The following is a 23,849-nucleotide window of genomic DNA, read 5'->3' as shown; positions in this document are numbered from 1 at the left end:
GATGGCTTATTTTTTGTTGGTGAAAGAAACTTAATGTCACCATGAATTGTCCTGAAGTTAGTTCACCTTAGGCTCCAAGTGTTTGGACCCAATTTTGTCCTATGTGTAATTGGTCCAGTATAAAATCCTCACCTGGGCAGATACTCAGTAAAAGGAGAAGAAACATCAGAGATCTCATTTCTTTCTCTACTCACTCACTCACTCACTCACTCACTCCTCTCTCTTTCTGAATGAATGGAAGGCTGTGGAGCAAGGCTGAAGGGCTGTATTTAAAGAGGAGGAACCCGCCTGACAGATTTGTTTAAAGTGAGCAGAGTGTATGAAACAAGGAGGATAAAAGGAGGCTTTGCTCCTTAGATGGCAACAACACAATTTTAAAGTTATCAGGCTGTGGGTGTGATATGGAGGTTCTGAAGGTGTGGGAAAATGTATACTTGTTGGTGGGTTAAAACAGTTTATTGATTGCAGGGCCATTTGACCATCATTAAAATACAAAATCCAATTAATAAAACAATGTGCAAAACATCCTTAACAAGAAGCAGATGGAAATGGAAAGGCAGTTTCTGAAACAGCTGTACAAATAAGAATGTTTCAGCCTAGTGCCCAAAATACAACAATATTGGGCTGCCTCTTTGGAATTGCCCCTCTGGAGGAGACTGCTTGGTTGCTTTGCAGGGAAGGCGTATAATATAGCGATATGCTTGGGAAGCTGACTGCCTGTTTGCTTCTGAGCCCAAATCAAGGTGCTCACAGTCCAAGAGGTGGTATGCCTCTCAACACTAGTTCCTGGAAATCAGAAGTTTTGTGATTGTAATTGGTTTTAACTGTTTTTAATTTCATTTAATTTTAAAAGGGTTGTAATGGCGATGATAGTTTGAAGAGGAGAAGCAGAAAGTCCTCACAATTTCAAAGCAGACCTTGCCATTGGTAACAGGAGGGTAAATCTGCCAGATTCAGTCACCTCCATTACTCATTTGTTCCAAACTCAAGTTCCATTTTCCTCATTTCTGCATCAGTCTGATATACGTGTGTTTGTGTGTGTTTACAAAAATTAATGTGCATGTTTTGCGTGAAATCTCCCTGATATAATGCATTGCTGTATGTCATCTTTATCAACATTTGCATTTCGTATACACCTTTTCTAGATATATGGAGTTCCATGCCCTTTTTAAAAAATTGGAGAACTGCAATGCAAAATTCTAAGAAATGCAAATTTCAAAGGGTTGCTGTGTCTCAGATTGCATCCTGTTTCAAGAAGTGCAAATAATGTTGATTTGCATCAAAATACAAACTGAAGCACACTTCTGCCTCATCCCTATCTGCAGGACAGAGTCCTCTGTTCATATGAAATGCTGCCACTTACTGGTCTATAACTGGATGCACAATACTTTGAGCTGAATAAAAGGATCCAATTGTTCAGAGTAATCGCATTTTTTCTTCCACTTTCATAGTAAGCACAAGCCTATCAGGTTTCTAAATGAGCCTTGCGAGGCTCAATTTTGTATTTCCCTTTTTCTACTCAAGAAGGGTTGGAAGAGAGAATGGTGAGGGGAGTAGCTGGAGTGAGTCCTGAGGGCCACCTAGAGAGGCATGGAGGGCCACATTTAGCTCCTGGGTCTGAGGTTCCCCACCCCTGCCTTAATGGGACTCTGGTATAAAGGTAAAGGTAAAGGTACCCCTGCCCGTACGGGCCAGTCTTGACAGACTCTGGGGTTGTGCGCCCATCTCACTTAAGAGGCCAGGGGCCAGCGCTGTCTGGAGACACTTCCGGGTCACGTGGCCAGCGTGACATCGCTGCTCTGGCCAGAGCCAGAGCGCCTCCAAAAACCAAGAAGGCAAGACTTCAAAGCATTTCAAGGTAAATGTGTTTCTGTATTTGGGAAGAGGGAGAGAGACAACATAGGTATGGCATCCTTTGTTGGAACCCAAACACAGTCCCAATAACTAAGGGAATTGATAGCCCATTGGATCTGGGAAGTTCAGAGGTACTGGATTGAGCTGGTACCCAGCTGGGAGAGCACCATTTCCCTCCCAACTCAGCCTTAATGATTCCCTCTCTCTGAGTAGCACACACTAGAGGTTCCATCACTTATGCAACCAGTTATGGAAGCCCTTTACTCTGCACAGTGGTTCACTGGTACCAGTGATGCAAAGCAGATTATCAGCCTGTGCGTTGGTCAAAGAACTGCCTTCCCACCCCAGACAGTAGAAGGAATCACAATTTCTGATTGGAGAATGATGCTGAGTGCAACACTTCTCTCATAATAGCCATTTCCTCTTCTCTCCCTATATGCGAATTTGAACCACACCTGAGTAATGAACCCTGAGACTATGCTATGGGAATAAGCAAGTTTTCAATGGCTTTTGTGGGACTCTATGGGACAATGAATGTGTCCTCCATCAACCCTCTTTGCCTGCCATAGTGATGGGATATATTGTGTAGGTTTATGGATGGACGCTTCATTGCTTTACTTCCCTGTGTCTCGTGCACAAAAATACACAGCGGTGTCTGCAGCTGTCAGGGAATTCAGCTGAAGATACACTTCATTTCTGGAGGTGTCCCTGGTGACAGAAATCCGACTACTGAATGCTGGGTTATAATAGGTGGTTCCTCCAGCTGCAGAGCTCCGAATAGCACCAATAAACTCCAGGCCTTTCCCTGGAGGCTGTCGGTTCCAGACCCAGTTATAATCACTGACTTCGAAACCAGAGATAGTGCAGGTCAGTTTGAAGGCCTCGCCTGGCTTCACCACTCCTGGGCCAGACTCGATTAGCTGTGGACTGGAAAGGATGCCTGCAAAACAGAAAGGACAGATGTTAGACTTCTCATATGATCTCACTTTGGGTTGAATTCAATATTTTTGTTTTTACACTAAGCATAAATGCTCACCAGGTGAGATGCTTAGGAGAATGAGCAAAATGGACAAAGATCTCATATTTCCCCCCCTTAATCACTCAGTCCTTTGTTTATTATAAACAGGGTGTATGAGTCTCAGTCAGGTCACCAAGCACCTTTGAATGGCACTCTTTAAAAAGGAGGAGTGTGCTGGGCATATTTGCATAATGGGAAAAATATCCAATTCTGTTCTGCTTTTAAGGATCAGAAGCTAAAAGGAGGAGCACTTGACAAGGTTGCCAGATGAATAAACCATAAAGTAGTAGTATTAGTAGTGATATTTATATCCTTCCATTCCCCCAGACTGGGACTCAAAGCAGCTTCCACTAAACAAAACAAAAGAAATAAAATAAAATACAAAGAGCTAAAAACTCAAAGCAGCTTCCACAGAACAAAACAAAGCAAATAAAATGCAAAAAGCTAAAAACTTATATCAAAGATAATACATAAAAAGTCATCAAACTCTGATAGAACTAAAGCAGCATAAAAGCAACGTAGGCATTTAGAAAACCACACATTGAAGTTAAGCAAAAGTCTGAAACTCTCAGATCTCATAGTTGCTTCCTGTAAAACAGTCCCTTTAACTACTACGGATTGACACTTATTGATGTAAAATGGTCGACAAAATTGCCAGCAAATTAACATGCCATTTAATTCAAAGTAACTTATTAACCTATCTGAAAGGAGTAGACTCTAAAGGTAAAGGAAAAAAATATATATGGTTGAAGCAGCACATCTCCTGTATGATGTAGGATTCTTTGGAGTGGTGATACCTGGAACTGAGTTTGTTCTGATGAAAAGGAGAAGTGTCTTTATTTATCATTCTCTATAGTAGCAAACTCAGGCGGCGGTGAGCCCTGTCATCCTGAAGGAGAAATAGGGCAATCCAAAAATAAGGTATTGGCCTGTATGTACTTGGGAGATTCTTTAGATAAGCAGAAGTGTGGACGTTTGTAAAATAATAATAATAATAAAGAACCAAAACATGGAGCTGTGAGGCTTGCATCTAGTATGTACCGGTATGTTAGTGTGCGAGTTAGAAATTTATTTCTCCCCAGGAGAGGGCTCCCAAGTCCTGAAATGAGAATGACTGACTGTAGCACCTCATCATATCCTCCAAGTGTCCCGGTTTTCCAGGGACAGTCCCGAAATTACAGGTGCCATCCTGGTTTCTGATTTGATCCCAGAGTGCCCCGCTTTTCCGTTTTTCCTCCCCTAAATGTTTCGGAGAACAATTAAATGTGGTATGTTTATGTAGGTGCAAAAAAAGAGTCCTGCTTAGATGGAAAATAAAATCCCTGGACCAAATGAAGCAAATGGTGAAGCTGCCATGCAAAGTCCATTTTGAATGAAAATGTCACCAAGTGTCAGGGAGAAGTTTCCTGACATAGAATAAGATGTCTCCATCTGGGAAATGTTGGAGGGTGGTGACTTCATTGCAGATCTTCTGTTTTTCCCCCGCTCCTCTTGGAGACCCCCGTATTGAGTCACAAGTGTGGGCAGTCACCATTCCATCGTTTGATAGCAACACTGAATTCACTCCCGCAAGAGGCAGTGATGGCTAACAGTTTGCATGGCTAGGCCATCATCTGGCCAGATGTCAGACAGCAATGTTCAAGGCCATGTTAAGGGAGAATGTACATATTTTGTCTGGGATGAAGCAGGATCTGTTTTTCTCAGCAAAGTGTTACTCAAGAAGTATCAGAAGGAAACACTTCCTCCTTTTTGTACAGGCCTCTGCTTCAGTCTGTCCCACTGTGCCTGTTGTACAGTAATACATGGCTGTGTCTGCAGCTGTCACAGAGCTCAGCCTCAGAAAGTACTTGGTTTGGGAAGAATCCACAGAGATGGTGATTCGGCTGCGGAGAGATGGAGCATAGTATGTGCTCCCAGTCCACGCTCCCATCCATTCGAGCCTTTTCCCAGGGCTCTGTCGTACCCAGTGCCACCAGTAGCTGCTTGTCACAGAGCGCCCAGTGACCGTACAGGTCAGCTCGAGGGTCTCTCCTGGTCTCACTGTTCCTGGTTCAGATTCCTTCAATGTGACCTGGGAGAAAACACCTGAAGGGATTTGGGGGGAGGGAAAGAAAAGGAAAACCAGAGTTAGGCAGTAGGCCCAGCCAGAACTTTAAGGCTGTTTCTTGCAGTTTTATCATTGCTGATTTTATTCCAAAACACATGGGTCATGTGAATTGTTATACCATTAAGTATCCTATCTAATATTCAGAATAGTTCATTTGATAGGATGTGGAAGGGTTGGAGAATGTTTTAGGAGATACTTACCTTCGAGCAGGGCCAAGAGGAAGAGGGGGACCAAGGGCAGCATCATTGTTATTTTATTTTATCCTGAGAGGAGAAAAGTAATAATAGGAATGAAAAACAATAATGCTGGAATGGAGGCAGCCTTTCTCCTCAGCTGCAATGAAGCTAAATTACCAAGGAGCCTGTTATTTGAATTTGGGAGGCAGTGAGAGATTTTGCATAATGTAAAAAACGCCCCGCATTATAAAGGCCAGAGCACCATTTAGAGCCATAGGTGTCAGTATTACTTCTTGTGTTGAGATGAGCACATTGAGTGGATGACTATGTAAACATACAACATAAATATCATATCATATATCCTCCAACATTACTCTGATGAAAATTGGGGTGCGTGTATTTTGGTATGGTGCTACAGTGCAAGTTACTTGGCTTGCACAAGAGTGCGACATCACTGTTAGCACAAGTGCTGGCTCACCCTTTCCCCCAAGCTCGGTGGGGCTAGAGGGGGGAAATGGGACATTCTGGGACAATCAGGAGCCAAGATGGCTTCTATTATTCTGGGATGCCCTGGGACACTTGAAGGTTGTGTAAAAGAGCACTATGTGGAAAAGGATGGAACAGTGCAAAATGACACAAGACACCCATCAAGGAGTGGAGGAGAGCACAGACCAGATTGTGCTGAAACATCCACCAAGCCTTAGCAATGGAACTGTTTTTGATGCCCTTTGATCATGATGGGCTGTAGGCAATGTTGGCCTCTAGAAGGGGACAAGTGTGCAGATCCATTTCACACCCTTTCCGATAAAGAGCTTCAGTCCTTTTGTGGAAGTCATTACATGTAAGAGAACTTGTCGCTTTGAGGCTCCTTGCCTCCAAGAACCTCTTTTGTGAAACTTTGCAGGTGGTTGTCAGTCTGGCGATTTGAGAGATTTGGAAAGGATTGTCTCTGCTGCCAGCTGCTTGACAAAGAGAATACAGTGGTGCCCCGCAAGACGAACGCCTCGCAAGACGGAAAACCCGCTAGACGAAAGGGTTTTCCGTTTTGGAGGCGCTTCGCAAAACGAATTTCCCTATGGGCTTGCTTCGCAAGCCGAAATGTCTTGCGAGTTCCTGCGGGTCCTCCCTTTCCCCCCCTTTTCCTAAGCCGCTAAGCCGCTTATTAGCTGATCCACTGATAAGCCGCTTATCAGCTGATCCGCTAAAAGCTGCTAAACCGCTAATAGCACTATTCTGCTAAGCTGTCAATGGGCTTGCTTTGCAAGACGAAAAAAACGCTATACGAAGAGCCTCACGGAACGGATTCATTTCGTCTTGCGAGGCACCACTGTATAATCTGACTTCCTTAGGGCCCGGGACCTCTAAACTAACATTACTCATGGACCTTAAGGTCCTCTGCGAGGCATACAAGGAGAGGCAGTCCTGTAAATATGAGGGCCCTAAGCCACAAAGGGCTTTAAAGGTCAAAACCAGCACCTTAAACCTGACCCGATACTCCACCGGGACCCACTGCAACTGGTAAAGCATTGGGTGAATATGCTCCCATGGCAGGGACTCTGTGAGGAGCCTCGCTGCAGCATTCTGCACCCACTGGAGTTTCTGGGACAGTTTCAAGGGCAGTATTACAGTAGTCAAGCCTGGAGATGACCCTCGCATGGATCACTGTGGTCAGATTGGGGCGGGAAAGGTAAGGGACAAACTCCTTAATGCAGTTAAAGACAAAAAGAAATCTAAGCCAATCTGAGCACAGCGTACTCTCAACGCTTCTCAGAATTTCTGCTGCCCAAAGAAAGTGTCTGAAGGATTTTGCCCTCAAAGAGGGTGCAGATTTTCAGCACAAATTTAGCTGCATTCATTCAATGGATGTCTGTTGGTGACAAGGATCTATCAGTTCCTGTGCAAGGGGTTGAGTCTGAGGGTGGATCTTGCATGGATGCTTCCTTGCTTTGGTTTACTGTGTCTCTTGCACAGTAATACACTGCTGTGTCTGCAGCTGTTGGGGAGCTCAGCTGGAGATACACTTCATTTCTGGAGATGTCCCTGGAGATGCGGGCTCGACTTCTCAGTGCTGAATTGATATTAGTGGTTCCTTGATTTGCAGTGTTGCGAATAATTGCTATCCATTCCAGCCCTTTCCCTGGAGGCTGCCGGATCCAGTGCCAGAAATAATTATCAAGCTGAACCCCAGAAGCTCTGCAGGTCAGTTTGAAGGACTCCCCAGGTTTCACCAGTCCTGGACCAGACTCGATTATCTGTGGAGTGGAGCGGATGCCTATAAAAGAATGCAGAAATTGTGTCATAATTGGGAATCTCTCAGCACTGGGCTCAACATTTTTGTTTTTATTCTAAAGAATAAATCCTCACCAGGGGAGATGGTTAGGACAATGAGGAATAGCAACATGAAAGTCATCTCTCTCTCTCTTGCCTTCACTCTCTCCCCTTTAGATTTAGTAAGGAGTGAATGGGACTCAGCCAGGCCATGGAGCCACACTGGACAATGCTATTTAAATAGAAGAAGGATGGTGGGGTGATTTGCATAGAGGGCGTTCTGTCGTGTCAGGTCCTGCATTTAAGAAGCAAAGAGGACAAAAGGAGACTCAGTTGCTGGAATGGAATTTCCTCAGATATTGCCTTTTACTGAATTGCTCTTCCACCTTTCTTTCATGCCGTACTTTCCTCACTTAACCAGGTTCTTTTATGAATATAGGAAGCCTCCTAGTTCTTTTAGAATCCTAGGAAACCACTGTAAACCTAGTAAGACTGCTCTGCATCTAGTTCAGTGTTGTCTACACTGACTGACAGGAGCTATACAGGGTTTTTAACTGCAGTGTCTCCCAGGGATTCAATGTCGGACTTTCTGTGAACTAAGCTGTACCAGTCAGCCACAGCCCTACCAATGACTTTGCTGCATCAAATAGATATTTCTGAATCAAACAATCAACACTCGCTGGGTTTTCTGGACTAAATGAAATGAATGAAAATGGTCTCGCTTTATCACTCTTTCCCCCACTCAGAGGGTTTGCCGTTTGTGTTGCAGGTTGTCGTCACTGCCTGTAAAGGCAACTTTTCCCCTAAGCCTTGAGTTTTGTCTCATGAACCCATCCAGTGCTTTTATTAAAAAAAATAAATGTTTAGGCATCCTGTTATTTTCCTACTCATATTGAAAGAGTGCCCATCAATGAGGCCAAACTTAGATTTACAAAATATTTAGGGGTATGCGTACCCCTGCATCCCCTCAGAAAAAAAGGACTGCTCCCATCAATGGCTCTCATGGAGCTTAGTGTTATCATGATCATAGCAGCTGATTTTGTGGTTGAACGCATGGGAATTTACAGTATGAGAATCTCCCCCCTTATCCTCTTTCTCTTTTCTTAATGCATTTCTCCTTCCTTGCAGCAGTTTGTGTCAACCTGAGAAGTTGAGAGTGGACAGGAAGGAGCACAGTTTTGGTGATTGCAAAATTATGTGCATTCTTTTAAGCAGAACCGAGCATCTATAGTACATCGCTTTTTGTTTTCTAACCACTTCCTCCTTTTTGTACAGGCCTCTGCTTCAATCTGTCCCACTGTGCCTGTTGCACAGTAATACATGGCTGTGTCTGCAGCTGTCACAGAGCTCAGCCTCAGAAAGTACTTGGTTTGGGAAGAATCCACAGAGATGGTGATTCGGCTGCGGAGAGATGGTGCATAGTATGTGCCCCCAGTCCACATTCCCATCCATTCGAGCCCTTTCCCAGGGTTCTGTCGTACCCAGTTCCAATAGTAGCTGCTTGTCACAGAGCGCCCAGTGACCGTACATGTCAGCTCAAGGGTCTCTCCTGGTCTCACTGTTCCTTGTCCAGATTCCTTCAATGTGACCTGGGAGAAAACACCTGATGGGATTGGGAGAAGCAAGGAAAACCAGAGTTAGGCAGGATCCCCCCTCCAGGCTTGAAAAGCTACTTCGTAAGCAGCCACACCATGGCTCCATTAATCCAAAGTACACAGATCATGTTACAGATAGGTAGCCGTGTTGGTCTGCCATAGTCAAAACAAAATAAAAAAATTCCTTCCAGTAGCACCTTAAAGACCAACTAAGTTAGTTCTTGGTATGAGCTTTCGTGTGCATGCACACTTCTTCAGATATCTGTGTGTATCTGAAGAAGTGTGCATGCACACGAAAGCTCATACCAAGAACTAACTTAGTTGGTCTTTAAGGTGCTACTGGAAGGAATTTTTTTATTTTGTTTTTACACAGATCATGTTAACATTATACAATTAAGATTCAGGACTATAATCCTGGGTGTAAGGGACAGTGAGCATTTGGGGAGATACCTACCTGGGAGCAGCATGAGGAGGAAAAGGGGGACATAGAGCAATGCCATTTTTATCCTAAGAAGTGAAAAAATAATAATAGGTCGTTTAAAAAAAAATCACTGGAACTAAGTCAGCTCTTCTTCTGAGCTGCAGTGAAGATGAAAGACTCAGGAGGCAACTATTTGAATTTAGGAGTACTGAACAAATTTGCATAATGTAAAACACTCAGAGAAATGCACACATTGGTAAATAGGCTCTCTGAAAGGCCATAAACCAGGAGCATCATTTGGAGTAAGACGGTTTTAGCATCTGTTCTTTCCCATGTTGCTATAAGAGTGTTGGGAGGAAGAAATTCAAATATATAACTCATTTCAATAGAATGTCGTACCCCAAGGAGTGGGATGGAACCATACAGAAATGATAGAATCACCCTCCAGGGGTTGAAGGAGAAGGCACAGACCAGGTGGTCCTGCCACATTAAGTCCAAACAACTGGTCTTTTTGCTGATGCTCTTTGCTTGTGATTTGCTATGGCCTCTGGAAGGAGGCAAAAATGCAGATCCCTAGAATGGGGAGGGGGAGAGGGTAAAGTGTGCATAAGAATACATTTATTTGTGAAATGTATTAAACTAGGGAAATGTGTGTATTGGGCTATATCACACACAAAAAGAATGACAAGGCTATCATGCTCAGCTAAGAGGGATTACTCATCCGCAGAATTATCTGTGGAGAGTAGTTATGCGTAAAGGATGGCTCAGCCATGAAAAAAATAAAGGTCAAATGAACCAATTTATCTCTCCCCCCCCTCACCCCCAATAAAGAACTTCAGTTCTTCTGTGAGAGAGGTTACATGCAAGATCTGAAATCCAGCTGCTCTTTTAGCTTTGGGGCTCTTTGTATCAAACACTCTTGTGCGACTTTGCAGGTGGTTGCAAGTCTGGTGATTTAAGAGGCTGTGGTTTTCTGTAGGAAGGTGGGTGAATCTGACCAGGGGAGAGAGACAGCGGAAGAAGATTGGAAGAAATTTAAGGACTATCTTAAGAAACATTGCAAAATTAATGAATGTTAGAATGACATTGATTTAGAAATTGTGGGGTTTTCAGCGGTAATGGATATGTAAAAATAAAAGAAAGGTTAAAAATTAAATTAAAATTAAGGGTAAGGATTTGCTGAAGCAATAAAATAGAAATTGGAATACAGAGAGGGGAGGTATGGGGAAGTCGGGGAAGTAAGTTATAAGAAAATAAGGCACGGAAATTATACATGTTTTTTTCTTTCTTTTTTCTTTCTTTTTTCTGTTTTTCTTGTTTGTTTGTATTATTGTATTGTGTTGTGTCAGGGAACTGCCATCGGAAAGGCAGGTGGTGGAGGGGCTCACGGAAGATAGGAGAGACTCAGCAGCGGAAGAAGGCACCAGCAGGGGGAGAGAGGGAGTCCAAGGAGAAAGGGAGACGGAGGGATGGCTCCGGGAGACTTCCAGCGAAAATAGTGGGGAAGTTTCAGGACCTCCTGTAGGTACACCCACTCCTCGCCGGAAACTGTCGCGGCGTGAATCACGCAGACGCGTTTCCGTCAAAGAGTTGTTATGCTGGAGTAGATTCCGCAAACGCCCACTGTCGGATTCTGCCAGCGATTAAGGGAGCCACGTTGTGAGGGGCTCCGCTTGAGACAGAGCTTGAGAACCATGAGAAAGCTCTGAGGGATCAACCACTTTCACGCACAAGCAGCTCATGATCCCATCACATGTTGGTATGATAAACTTTAATAAAAAAATTTATATATATAAAAAAGTGGGTGAATCTGCCACCACCTTTTGGACAAGGGGGATTTGGCTGAGGGCCAGTCTCAGATGATCAGTAATAACAACCGAACTCCTTTGGTTGTCCCAGCATCTGATTGCACTGCTGCTGTTGTTATGGACTAACAGGCCGGATGCTAAAATGAGAGAAACATCCCACCCTGAATTCTGAAGAGGAGCTTGTTAGTGCAATTCTAGACAGGTCTTCTGAGGAGCAAACTCCATATCTCTGAGACAGAGATATATCAACATCAGTCTAAGGCCTTAAAGTGGGTTCATCCTCCCCATTCACTCCATATTTTTTCCAGAGTGGGAACTGTGCCTACAGAGAAGCAAACACCATTGAGTTACATATCACCTCAAGGTTCTTGAAGTGGGTTTCTATTTTCTAACCACTTCCCCCTTTTTGTGCCAGCCTCTGCTTCAGTTCCTCCTACTGTGTATCTCGCACAGTAATACACAGCGTTGTCTGCAGCGGTCACAGAGCTCAATCTGAGAAAGTACTTGGTTTGGGAATGATCCACAGAGATGGTGATTCGGTTGCGTAAAGATGCAGCATACATTGTGGTCCCAACCCAGTACCCCATGCATTCAATCCCTTTCCCAGGTCTCATCCGTACCCAATCCCACCGGTAGCTGCTTGTGACGGAGACGCCAGTGACCGTACAGGTCAGCTCAAGTGTTTCTCCTGGCCTCAAGGTCTCTGGCCCAGATTGCTTTAGCGTGACCTGGGAGAAAACACCTGCAGGGTTTGAAGGAGCAGGGAGAAGAAAAGGAGAAGCAGAGTTAGGGCTTGGTTTGCTCAGTTAATCCTAAACACCTGCAAAGGGTTGTTTTGTACTCTTAAGATTCCTGCCTAAAATCTAGGGTATTTCACTTCAAAGTATGTGAAAGGGGATAGCCTACCTGGGAACAGGGCCACGAGGAAGAAGGGGAGAAAGGGGGTTGCCATTTTTTATCCTGGGAAGAGGAAAATATTAATCAGAATAAGAAAAGTACTGGAACAGAGGCAGCTTTTCTCTTGAGCTACAGGGACATGGAAAGAAGGAGGATGCTGCTATTTGAACTTGAGAGAATTTGCATAATGAAAAAAAGACCACACACACAAACACATTTTTTTAAGTGGGTTCCGTAAAAGCTAATAAAGCCAGGAACGTCATTCAGAAAGAGCCTAGTGGGGTGATTTCCATACGGTGTTCAGTCTCTTCTGGCCCTGAATTTAAGAAGCAAAGGGAATTAGAGGTCACCCATATGCAGGGATGACTTGGAACAAATCGTGGGCAAGGGACTCTCCCCAAATATTGCCTTCCACTTCAGATCCATGGTACATTGTATTTTCCTCCCTGAGGAGGGCAACCAAGATAATAAAGGGTCTGGATACCAAGCCTATTGAGTTTGAGGGAATTGGGTCTGTTTAGCCTGGTAAAGAGGAGACTGAGAGGAGATATAATAGCCACCTTTCTATATCTAAAGGGCTGTCACATGAAGGAAGGAGCAAGCTTGTTTTCTCCTGCTCCAGAGGGTTGTACCTGAACCGATGGATTCAAGTTACAAGAAAGGAGATTATGACTAAACACCAGGGAGAGTTGTTCAGCAGTGGAATGGACTCCCATGAGAGATTGTGGACTCTCCTTCCTTGGAGGTATTTAAGCAGAAGATGGAGGACCATCTTTCATGGATAAGTTTTTTTTGCGTTGCAGCGGGTTGGACTAGATGACCCTTGAGGTCCCTTCCAACTCTACAGTTTAATGATTCTATGGATGCTTTTATTTTAAGAACAAAGGAAATTACCTTCCTCTTTCCTTTTTTAAAATGAAATTATTTTTATTGGTTTTCGAGATACAAAATATAAATGGACACAGACTGTAAAAAACAAATCCATATAAAGGGATTCTCTGGATCTGGAGACTTCCCCCCACCTCCTACATGGGGTTTTATTTTAATCATATTCAACTGCATTTTCATTCATAGTCCAAATTTTGTATCAAACCATATTGTACATAATTTTTTTTTTTACACTACAAGTGAGTCCGAATCCTGCTCTTGTTTCCATCTGCTTACAATGGTCTCCTAAATAACCCCCCCCATTCTTTTATAAGAAATTTATCCTCGTGGTTGTCCGTCTAGTTCAGATTTGTGTAACTCTGATGGATCTGCTGAAATTAGATTTTATTTTTGCAAGCTGGCAGTGCCAGTGCACATGGCAGAGTTGTCAGGTGATTTTTGCACGGATGCTTCATTGCTTTGGTTCACTGTGTCTCTTGCACAGTAATACATTGCAGTGTCTGCAGCTGTCAGCGAGCTCAGCTGGAGATACACTTCGTTTCTGGAGGTCTCCCTGGAGATGCTGGTTCGACTACTGAGTGATGGATTGAGCTGAGTTGTTCCTCCATTTGCTTCATCCCGGATGAACCCTATCCACTCCAGCCCTTTTCCTGGAGTCTGCCGGCACCAGTCCCAGTAATGGTCACTGACTCGAACACCAGAGACAGAGCAAGTCAGTTTGAAGGACCCTCCGGGCTTCAGCAGTCCTGGACCAGACTCAGTTATCTGTGGACTTGAGAAGATACCTGCAAAAAAAGAAAACAAATTGTGTCATTATCCCTTTGTGTTGGGATCAACATTATCAGTTACCCACTAAACAAAAATCCTCACCAGGGAAGATGCCTAGGAGAATGAGAAAAACCAATAGGGATCTCATGTCTGTCTGTCCGTCCATCTGTCTGTGTCTCTTCTCTTTGTACAGAATGAAAGAGACACAGTCAGGCCATGGAGTAACTTCAGGTGATGCTGTTTAAATAGAAGGGGCCTGGCTGAGAAATTTGCATATGTGGCATTGAGTTAAGAAGCAGAGGGGATAAAAACGGGATGCTCTTGCAGAGAGAACTCCAAGTGGCAGTGTTTCACGGTCAAATAGCATCCTCAGACTAATGATCCATCTAGTTTTGTCCTGTTTGTACTGTTGGCTTCTCCACACTTACCTTTCCTCTGTGCTTTCCAGGCAGGGCCTGTACTTTGGGCTGCAGAGTGTTGGAAGACGCCACAGGGACAGACACACCTGGCGCAAGATTGTGCCGGCCTGCACCTCATCTCCTGGGGACCAGCGGGGCCTAGCAAAAGGCTGCAGCAGTGTGTTTGGTGTTAGGAGATGCTGCAGGGATTGGAGCACCTGGCGGAAGGTTGCACTGGCCTACACAACATCTGCCAACACTGCGAGGACCAGCATTGCCTAGTGGAAGGCTGCACTGGCCAGCCCAGTGCTGGGAGATGTGTGTGATATCACGTTAGATACGCATGATGTCAGACGCATGCAATACGTGTGGTCTCCTAAACCTTGGGGGCAACCTAGCACCATTGCCATATGCGCTCTCTCTCTCTCTCCCTCCCTCCAGAGCTTTCCCTGTGAAAACCTGCTCTTTACCCCTGAGTCAGAGCAAATGGCAAACCCTGGGAACCCCACATTGCTTTTTGTTGTGTACCTGCTTTAAAGAATGGGTTTTCATTTGGTTCAAAAATGAATCAAAAATTAAAGTGTGGACCTGTGCTTGGAAAGTGTGGGGTATGTGATGCTAAGAAGCCCTGGCTGTCAGTAGCTCTCCAAGGTTTTAGGCAGGAATTCCTTCCCAGCCGTACCTGAAGATGCCTGGGTGTGAATCTGTGATGTTTCTGCCTACAAAGTGGATGCTCTGCCCCTGAGCTACTGCCCTTCCCACAATTGTTTTGTTCTGCATTTGAAGAAGAGTGGAGCAGAATGTGTTACGGTGAGCAATCGAGCATAAAATATTGAATCTGTGTAGGAGGCCGAATGACTCTGCACAGTTTGTGTCTGGATACTCCATTGCCTTGCCCCAGAGTGCTGCTCTGTCCCTTGCACAGTAATACACAGCGTTGTCTGCAGCTGTGAGGGATCTCAACAGAAGATAGAATTCATTTTTGGAGGCGTCCCTGGTGATACTGATTCGGGAGCTAAACCTGGAACTGTAGTATCCGTTTCCTCCCGCGGCCACACTCTGAATGCCGCCCAACCACTCCAGACTTTTCCCTGGAGTCTGTCGGTTCCAGCCCCAGTACCAGCCACTCACTTCAGCACCGGAGACAGCGCAGGTCAGCTGGAGGGGCTGTCCGGGCTTCACTGCTCCCAGGCCAGACTGGGTCAGATGCACACTGCAGAAGACACCTGAGCAAAGCGAGAGAAATTAGTACCACTCTGTGGAGTCTCTCTGAGTTAGGTTCATAGACATCAGTTAATAAAGTTTAGGGAAGGGAAGTCCTCCAACCTCTTCTCCCTTCTGCAATTATCCCAAATTATTTGGACCCTTGCCTGATATTGGGCAATTTCTCTCCGCACCCTCTACCCCCGATCTCCCTTGCATTATATCACCCATTGTCCGAACAACATGACCAGTCCAGTGAAGTTGATGTTGAAGAATCATTGCTTCACACTGGTGGTCTTTGCTTCTTCTAGTACACTGACATTATTACCTGGCCCTTCACACCTGAAACTTGTGCTTGCGATTACAGAGTCTGTTCAACTGCTTTTAATTCTGAATTTTAAACTGTTGTAACCTGACATGGGCTCTACTCGTTAAGCCTAGATAATAAATGCAACAGCAACAATGTTTTGAATGCCAGTGGCCAGCAATCTCAGCTGGGGAAGTAGCACTGTTGGACTTCTTGCAAGCTTCTCACAGACATCTGGTTAGGCACTGTGAGAATTCCCAGCTAGGTGGACCTTCGGCCTGACCCAGGAAAACTGGGTAATGAAACCTAGGACAGTAAAATGCGAATAGGAAAGTTTTTGATGGCTTTCATGGGATTCTATCTGGCAATCAATCTTCCCTCCACCCACCCTCAATGCCTGCCCTGGTACTGGATATATTACTAAGTTTCTGCATGGATGTTTCATTGGTTTGGTTCTCTATGGTCTCTTGCACAAAAATACACTGCTGTGTCTGCCGCCGTTGGGGAATTCATGTGAAGATACACTTCATTTCTGGAGGTGTCCCTAGAGATGCTGATTCGGCTGCTGAAAGCTGAATTGCAGTAAGTTCTTCCTCCATCTCTTTCTCTCTGAATGTTTCCCAACCATTCCAGACCTTTCCCTAGAGGTTGCCGCATCCAGCCCCAGTACGAGAGACTGACTTCGACACCTGAGACCCTGCAGGTCAGTTTAAATGACTCTCTTGTCTTCACCGCTCCTGGGCCAGACAGGGTCAGCTGTGGGCTGGAGCAGATACCTGCCAGGGGTGTGTGCCAGAAAATTAAATTTATAATCTGCGTTCTTATTGATACGGGTTAAACATTTTTGCTTTTAGAGCAGGAATAAATTCCCACCAGGTGAGATGCTATGGTTTATGAGCAAAAGTAACAAAAATTTTCATCTTTGTTTTTAATTCCTTGCTCCTCTGCTTTTCATACAGAATGAATACAACGCAGCCCATAGAGCACCGTTGGAGAATGCTATTTAAAGAGGAACAACCCTGAATTTAAAAAGCAGAAGAACTAAAGGAGACACGCTTGCCAAGGCTGCCAGAGGAATATTCCAAGCTGAAAATCCTCACCTGGTGGAACAGCCGAGAGACCAAGAATAAGCAGCACAATAGATTTCATCTCTCCTCCTCACTGGCTCCTCTGCCTCCTCTGTTCTGCACAAAACAAAAGAGACTGAGGGTGAAAAATCAGACAACGCTATTTAAACCAGAAAAGCTTCCTTTGGAGATTTGCATGAAGGCCATTGGGTGCTGCATTTAGGAAGTGAATAAGATAAAAGGAAGCAATCCTGCTGAAGCACTGAAAATTCAACCTGAAGCTGCCCCACCCATCCCAGTTCCGACCATGGATCTATCTAGATGTCTACTCTCCATACTGGGTGTCAGGCAGGAAACTTTCCCAGCCTGATTGAAGATGCCAGTGATTGAGCCTGGGACCTTTTGCATGCAAATCACATGCTCTGCCACTGCGCTGTTGCTCTTATTGACCCTTCAGCATTCTCTCTATTGTTGCTCACGGCAGGCTGGGCTCCATGTCAGCAACACCAACACAGCCACCATTTAGGAATGGCTGAGTTCAAATACAGGGGAAGAAGGCATCCTGTTCAAAGTCCAAGAGGGATAGGGGACACTTTGTCCCAAATTCTTTTGTCTGACAGATAGGAGAGCAGCTGCCAGCCAGTGTAGACTATACTGAACTAGACGGACTATTGGCCGGATTCAACATAATGCTCAGTGAGATGAGATTTTGGGCTCAACCACCATTAATGGGGCAATGAGCTCTGGGGCTGTGCGATGCACATGAGCAAGTTTTCAATAGCTTTCATGGGATTTTCTGAGCAATAGATCTTCCCTCCACCCACCCTCATTCCTTGCTCTAATGCTGGTGTATTACTGGTTTTTTGCATGGATGATTCGTTGTCTTGCTTTGCTGTGTCTCCTGCACAATAATATACTGCTGTGTCTGCAGCTGTTAGGGAATTCATCTGAAGATAGACTTCGTTTTTGTTGGTGTCCCTAGAGATGGTGCTTCGGCTGCTGAAAGCTGAATTGTAGTAGCTGCTTCCTCCACCTGATGTGGGCCGAATGTTACCCATCCATTCCAGATCTTTCCCTAGAGTTTCTCGGATCCAGCCCCAGTAATAACCACTAACTTGGGCACCAGAGACCGAGCAGGTCAGTTTGAAGGACTTGCCTGGTTTTATGATTCCAGGGCCAGATTGGGTCAGCTGAGGACTGGAGGAGATACCTGCAAAAAGAGGGCAAATATTGGAACTCTAATATGGATTCTTTCTGGGTTGGGTTCCAGATTCTTGTTTTTACAGCTAGCATAAATACTCACCAGGTGAGGCACTTAGGACAATGAGGAAAATTAGCAAAGATTGCATGTTTTTCTTTTTCGTAATTCTGTTTTTTATACAGAATGTAAGTGACTCAACCGGCCAATGTCTCACCATTGGAGAAGACTATTTAAACAGAGCCATCCTGCTTGGCAGATTTGCATAAAGAGAACTCAGTCTAGTCCAGTCCTGTATTTAAGAAGCAGAGAGGTTTAAAGAAGGTCACAGTTGCTAAGGCTGCAAATTTAATAATCTATTGACACAGACAAACAGTCTTCCCAAAAAATAAGGTAGTTTTCATTACATATTTTAGGATACGCCATACATAAGAAGTGTACAGTGATGTACTTGAAAATATGTCTGTCTCCTTTTTAAAAGGAATCAGAGCAGGTACCAGTGAGTTTTGAGAAATATAAAATATTGAAGACACAGAGAAAGGAAAATTACAGAGTAATGCATCTCATTGTCAGAATAGCAAATTTCCATATTCACATTGCATGCCCATATTCACATTGCATGACAAGATATTCTGTCCTTGTTGCTGCCTTTTGCTCCATATGTGAGAGGGGGCACATTGATGCCCAGTGGGAGTTGTGCTAGAAGCCTGGATTTCCCTCTTGTTTTCTGTCAAAAGTTCTTGTGTCTGCCCCAGATGATGGGTGGGGGGGGGGTGCTCTCTGGGAATCAGCAACAGCATAAAAGTCAGGGGTGTACATGTGTATGAAAGAGAGTAGTGGATAAGGGTGTTGGGCTTAGCTGAGGAGAAGGAGGAGGCCTTGCTGTGGCATTGGATGAGGGACATCTGGGAATTAAAACAGAAGCTGGGCTGACTTCAGTAGATTTGGGATGTTGCACTCAAAGTGGAACAGTTTGTGTGTATGCCAATTTTTGTGTCTCTATGTCTGCATGAATGCGCATTGAGCATGAGTAATGAATGGATCCTGGGGTGGGGCTCTGTAGATGAAAGGGTGGTGCCATGCTAAGGAAAATGTTCAATAGCTTACACAGAATATTATGAGACAAAATAAGTTGGCCCCTGCAGAAAAGAGGTACAGCCGAGTATACTTGCCCTGGATCTCAGAAGGTTAAAGTAAAGGTAAAAAGTAAAGGAGCCCAGGACCGTTAAGTCCAGTCAAAGGTGAGTATGGGGTTGAGAGCTCATCTCCCTTTCAGGCCGAGGGAGCTGGCATTTCCAGGTCATGTGGCCAGCATGACTAAACTGCTTCTGATGCAATGGAACATCGTGAGGGAAGCCAGAGAGCCCGGAAACACTGTTTATCTTCCCACCGCAGCAGTACCTGTTTATCTACTTGCATTGGCGTGCTTTCGAACTGCTAGGTTGTCAGGAGCTGGGACAGAGAAATGGGAGCTCATCCCGTAACGGGGATTTGAACCGTCAACCTTCTGATCAGCAAGCCCAAGAGGCTCAGTGGTTTAGACCACAGCACCACCCACTTCCCTTCTTCAGAGGGGTCAGCCTCCAGGGACCAGCTGCTTTTTGATTTGAGTATATAACTTTCCTCTAACAAGACTCCTGCTATGGGCCTCAGACAAGCCCTGCACGGGCCTGGGAAAAAATACTGTTAACTCATTCTCCCTCCCTGCCATGGTGGTGGGTATTTTGCTTGTGTTTGTCAACAATAATCTTCCATCCAGACCATGCAGATTATTTATTTGGAGTTCTGGTCGAAACGGAGAGCTGGCTGTGTCCCTGTAGACATTCAAGTCAGAGTGTGGTTTTTGCTGGGGTGCTCCACCACTTTGCCAAACTGTGATGCTTTTGCACAAAAGTACATTGCAGTGTCTGCAACTGTCAGGGAGCTCAGCTGGAGGTAGACTTTATTTCTGGAGGTGTCCCTGGAGATGCTGGCTCGGCTGCTGAAAGTTGGGTTGTAATAGGCATTTCCTCCATTTATTGAGTGCTGAATGAAACCCAACCATTCCATCCTTTTCCCTGGAGGCTGCCGGTTCCAACTCCAATAATAACCACTGACTTGGACACCGGAGACAGTGCAGGTCAGTTGGAGGGACTCTCCGGGCTTAAGCTCAACTGGGCCAGTCTGAGTCAGCTGTGTACTGGATAAGACACCTGCAGAAAGGGGGCAGAAATGATACAGTTAAAGGTAGCATTCACTTTCTGATTAGTTCAATTTGCTTTTGAAAAAGATCTAATGCATAAAAACCCTCACCTGGTGAAACAGCCGAGAGACCAAGAATAACCAACATAATAGATTTCATCTCTCCTCCTCACTTGCTCCTCTGCCTCCTCTGTTCTGTAGAAAACAAAAGAGAATGACGGTGAAAAATCAGACAATGCTATTTAAACCAGAAAAACTTCCTCTGGAGATTTGCATGAAGGCCATTGGGTGCTGCATTTAGGAAGTGAATATGATAAAAGGAAGCACTCCTGCAGGGGTTGCCAAACTGGAAGGTCAAGCACCAAGAATTCAACCTGCAGCTGCCCCATCCCAAGTCAGACCATTGATCTATCTAGATGTCTACGCTCTATACTGGGTGTCAGGAAGGAATCTTTCCCAGCCTGATTGAAGAAGCGAAGGACCTTTTGCATGCAAATCACTTGCCCTGCCACTGAGCTATAGCTCTTATTTATCCTTCAGGCTTCTCTCTATTGTTGCTGATGCCAGGCCAGGCTCCACATCAGCAATGCCAACAGTGACACAGTCACCACTTAGGAATGGCCGAGCTCAAATACAGGGGGGAAAGGCATCCTGGTCAAAGTCCAAGAAGGATAGTGGATACTTTCCCCCCAAATTCGTTTGTCTGACAGATAGGAGAGCAGCTGCCAGCCAGTGTAGACTATACTGAACTAGACGGACTATTGGCCTCATTCAATATAACGCTCAGTGAGATGAATGCCCAGTGAGAATGTTCAGTGAGATGAGATTTTGGCCTCATCCACCATTAATGGGGCAATGAGATCTGGGGCTGTGCAATGCACATAAGCAAGTTTTCAATAGCTTCCTTGGGATTCCCTGAGCAATAAATCTTCCCTCCAAGAATGCTGCAAGAATGCTGTATGAACAGACTAGTCAGAACTCTGGTCAAAACAGGGGTCTAATGGTGTCTCTAGAGGCATTCATGGTGGAATGTGTTTTTGAATGGATGCTCCATTGCTTTGCTTAACTGTGGCGCCCTTCCACAATAATACATTGCTGTGTCTGCAGATGTCAGGGATCTCAGCTGGAGATACACTTCATTTCTGGATGTGTCCCTGGAGATGCTGGTTCGGCTGCTGAAAGCTGGACTGTAGTACGAAGTTCCTCCAGATGCAGTGCTGCGAATGTGACCCAACCATTCCATCCTTTTTCCTGGAGGCTGTCGGATCCAGCCCCAGTAATAACCACTGACCTGAACACCTGAGACAGAGCAAATCAGTTTGACAGTCTCTCCAGGCTTCACTTCTCCTGTACCAGATTGGGTCAGTTGTGTACTGGATAAGATACCTGCAGAAAAGGGATAGGAATTATAGAGTTCTGAAATAAATGCTCTTATGGTTGAAATAAGCTTTCTGTTTTTTAAAGTAGGGATGAAAATACCCACCAGGTAAGATGCTCAGAAGAATGAGCCAAAAGGATCTCATATTTCTTTTTAATCACTCACTCCTCTGTCTTTTGTACAGATTGTATGAGGCCCATTCAGGTCACAGAGTACCAAAGGACACTGCTATTTAAACAGGAAGGGTATATCTGACCAATTTCCATAAAGGGAAGCCACTTCAGTCCTGTCCTCTATTTAAGAAGAAGGACATGCTAAAATAGGGTTGCCATATTTCAAAAGGTGGAAATTTGGACACAAAAGTTGTTGAGGGGTCCAGGGGTCCTTTACCTAAAATATGTCTCAGTGTCTGCAGCTGTCAAGGACTTCGGCTGCAAGGAGAATGAATTGGTGGGTGTATCTGCAGAGATGCTGATTTGTCCTTGTAAGAACGAGGCATAGTTTGTGTGCCATCTGGGCCTAGTCCAGTTTACTGCTCCCTTCCATTCCAGCCCTTTTCAAAAATGTTTCTGGACCCAGTGCAAATAAGGACCCAAAACAGAGAATTTAGTGACCGAATAGGTAAGGCTGAGGGCCTCTCTGGGAGACACTGTCCCAGATCTGAACTGGACAAGTTGGATATCAGACAAGACACCTAGGTGGGAAAAGAGGGAGGATCAGAAGTAAGGAGGGTCTCAGTAAGACCTAGATGATGTGTAACACAGACCTTACACACCCACCGTGAGTAAGAATCCAAATAAAGGAATTCGTTGTCTTGGGTGGTATGGAAGAAATGTCAAAACATTAGAATTGTGTGGAGTATTTATTTGCATAAAGTAGATTTATGCCTCAAGCAGGTTTAAGACAGACACCAGGGTCAACACTCCGTTTCCTTTTCCGCTCAGTAGAAATGACAAATTGTAACAAGCTTGTGTGTTAGAGGCAGAGGCAAGAAAAGAGGGAAACAAATGGTCATTATAGGCTCACTTTACAAAGGCTTCTTCCAAAATTACTGCTCATTCATCACTACCATGTTTGTATATTGCCAGCAACATGCATAATGCTTCAAAATGTAAAGAAAATGCGTGAGTTTAGCTTCTTCAACATTTGTGCATTTGTGAGTAGTTTAATTTTTTTTTAAAAAAAGATCTATCCCAAAGAAAAGGGAATTGAATATGCTTTTTTTTTTTTAGCACTGTCCTAAATTGGATAAAAATAGGCCAACAAGGTTTGGGGTCAGGGATGGAGGAAACAAAGTGATTCTCCACCCCTCATTTTGTTGTGCAGGAAAGAACTCAGGGGTGGGGTCTACAGAGAGCAAGGACTCAGCCATACAGCTGCAAATAAAATGTTTTAAGTGTGTTTTAAGTGCAATATACAATGTGACAATGGTGATGGTGAGCCTTATGGAAAATTCAATGTATTTTTTAAAAAAGCCTTTTAAAAAGCATTTTTTGAGTGGTCTTTATATATGGCTAGATTCCACCCAAGACTCGAGTAATTTTCTTGCATCTGAGCTTTCTCACAGAACCTTTTGCAAATATATTCAGTGACTGGCATGCACATGATTCAGTACACTATGACAAGCACTGTCTTTTTTGTGATGGTTGTCCATACCCTCCAACTTTTGACATATGAAAGAAAAAATCAGTCCCACTGTGTATATGTTGTGTATACACATGTGAATTTTGACTGTGAGTTTTGGCCTGCTCTCTGTCTTGCATGCCATTTTCCCACCTGGCCTGGGTGGGCAAGGCCCAGACTGACTCCAGCTGCAAATTCTTCCGTTGAGTTTCACCATTTCTGAATATTCCATAAGTTTTTGTATCCATTCTTCCTTTGCTGGGACTTCTGCTTCTTTCCATTAGGGGCAAATAGCATTCTTGCATACATAAATTTCTATACAATTTAGGTAGTTCTGTCACTATAATTCCCAAAAGGAAAAAAGTAGAAGAAAAGTTATTTTGGGAATAACTATTTTGCAGTACAGTGATCACAATAGGTTGCTGAATCAGATCTTATCAGATGTGTGGAAAATTCAGAGAGATACTTTTCTTAACCAAGCCTCGATTCAGTGGATATGATCAGATTTCCGTAAGGCACAGCCACGGAGCAACAAGAAACGCTCTTGAACCGTGGGGATTAGTTGGTACACAACACAATCAAAATTCAAGTGAAAGTGTGGGTGAGTTTCTAGTGAGAGGAAACAGAATGAAACACAGGCTTCCTGCTGAGAGTTAAATTTGGATTCAATGGAAGAGAAAGAAAGGGAGAAACA

The 23,849-nt window shown here is 44.4% G+C and overlaps 1 protein-coding gene and 1 long non-coding RNA gene across 3 annotated transcripts in view; both read right to left on the bottom strand.

Moving 5' to 3' along the window:
* The window catches only part of LOC307201887 (uncharacterized protein), a 284,712-nt gene that overhangs the window by 101,679 nt on the left and 159,184 nt on the right, over window positions 1–23,849 (bottom strand). The window contains exon 1 of one of the 2 annotated variants that reach the window (XM_079951407.1): window positions 133–541. The exons of the other annotated variant lie outside the window; for it this stretch is intronic. Within the exon in view, the coding sequence (XP_079807533.1) occupies window positions 133–178 (46 nt within the window). The 5' untranslated portion in view covers window positions 179–541. Of the gene's footprint in view, window positions 1–132; window positions 542–23,849 lie in introns of those variants that run through there. 2 annotated transcript variants of the gene reach the window in all.
* Window positions 17,858–23,240, bottom strand: LOC307201902. Its single transcript, XR_013832780.1, has 3 exons — window positions 20,266–23,240; window positions 18,079–20,165; window positions 17,858–17,985 (listed from the first exon to the last, which is right to left on the bottom strand). It is a non-coding gene; the product is annotated as an uncharacterized lncRNA (long non-coding RNA).

Source organism: Podarcis cretensis, assembly GCF_951804945.1.
Source record: "Podarcis cretensis genome assembly, chromosome: 13".
In the NCBI taxonomy this organism is placed as follows: Eukaryota; Metazoa; Chordata; class Lepidosauria; order Squamata; family Lacertidae; genus Podarcis; species Podarcis cretensis.
The sequence above is the reverse complement of the archived record's forward strand: the minus strand, read 5'-3'. Positions and strand labels throughout refer to the sequence as shown.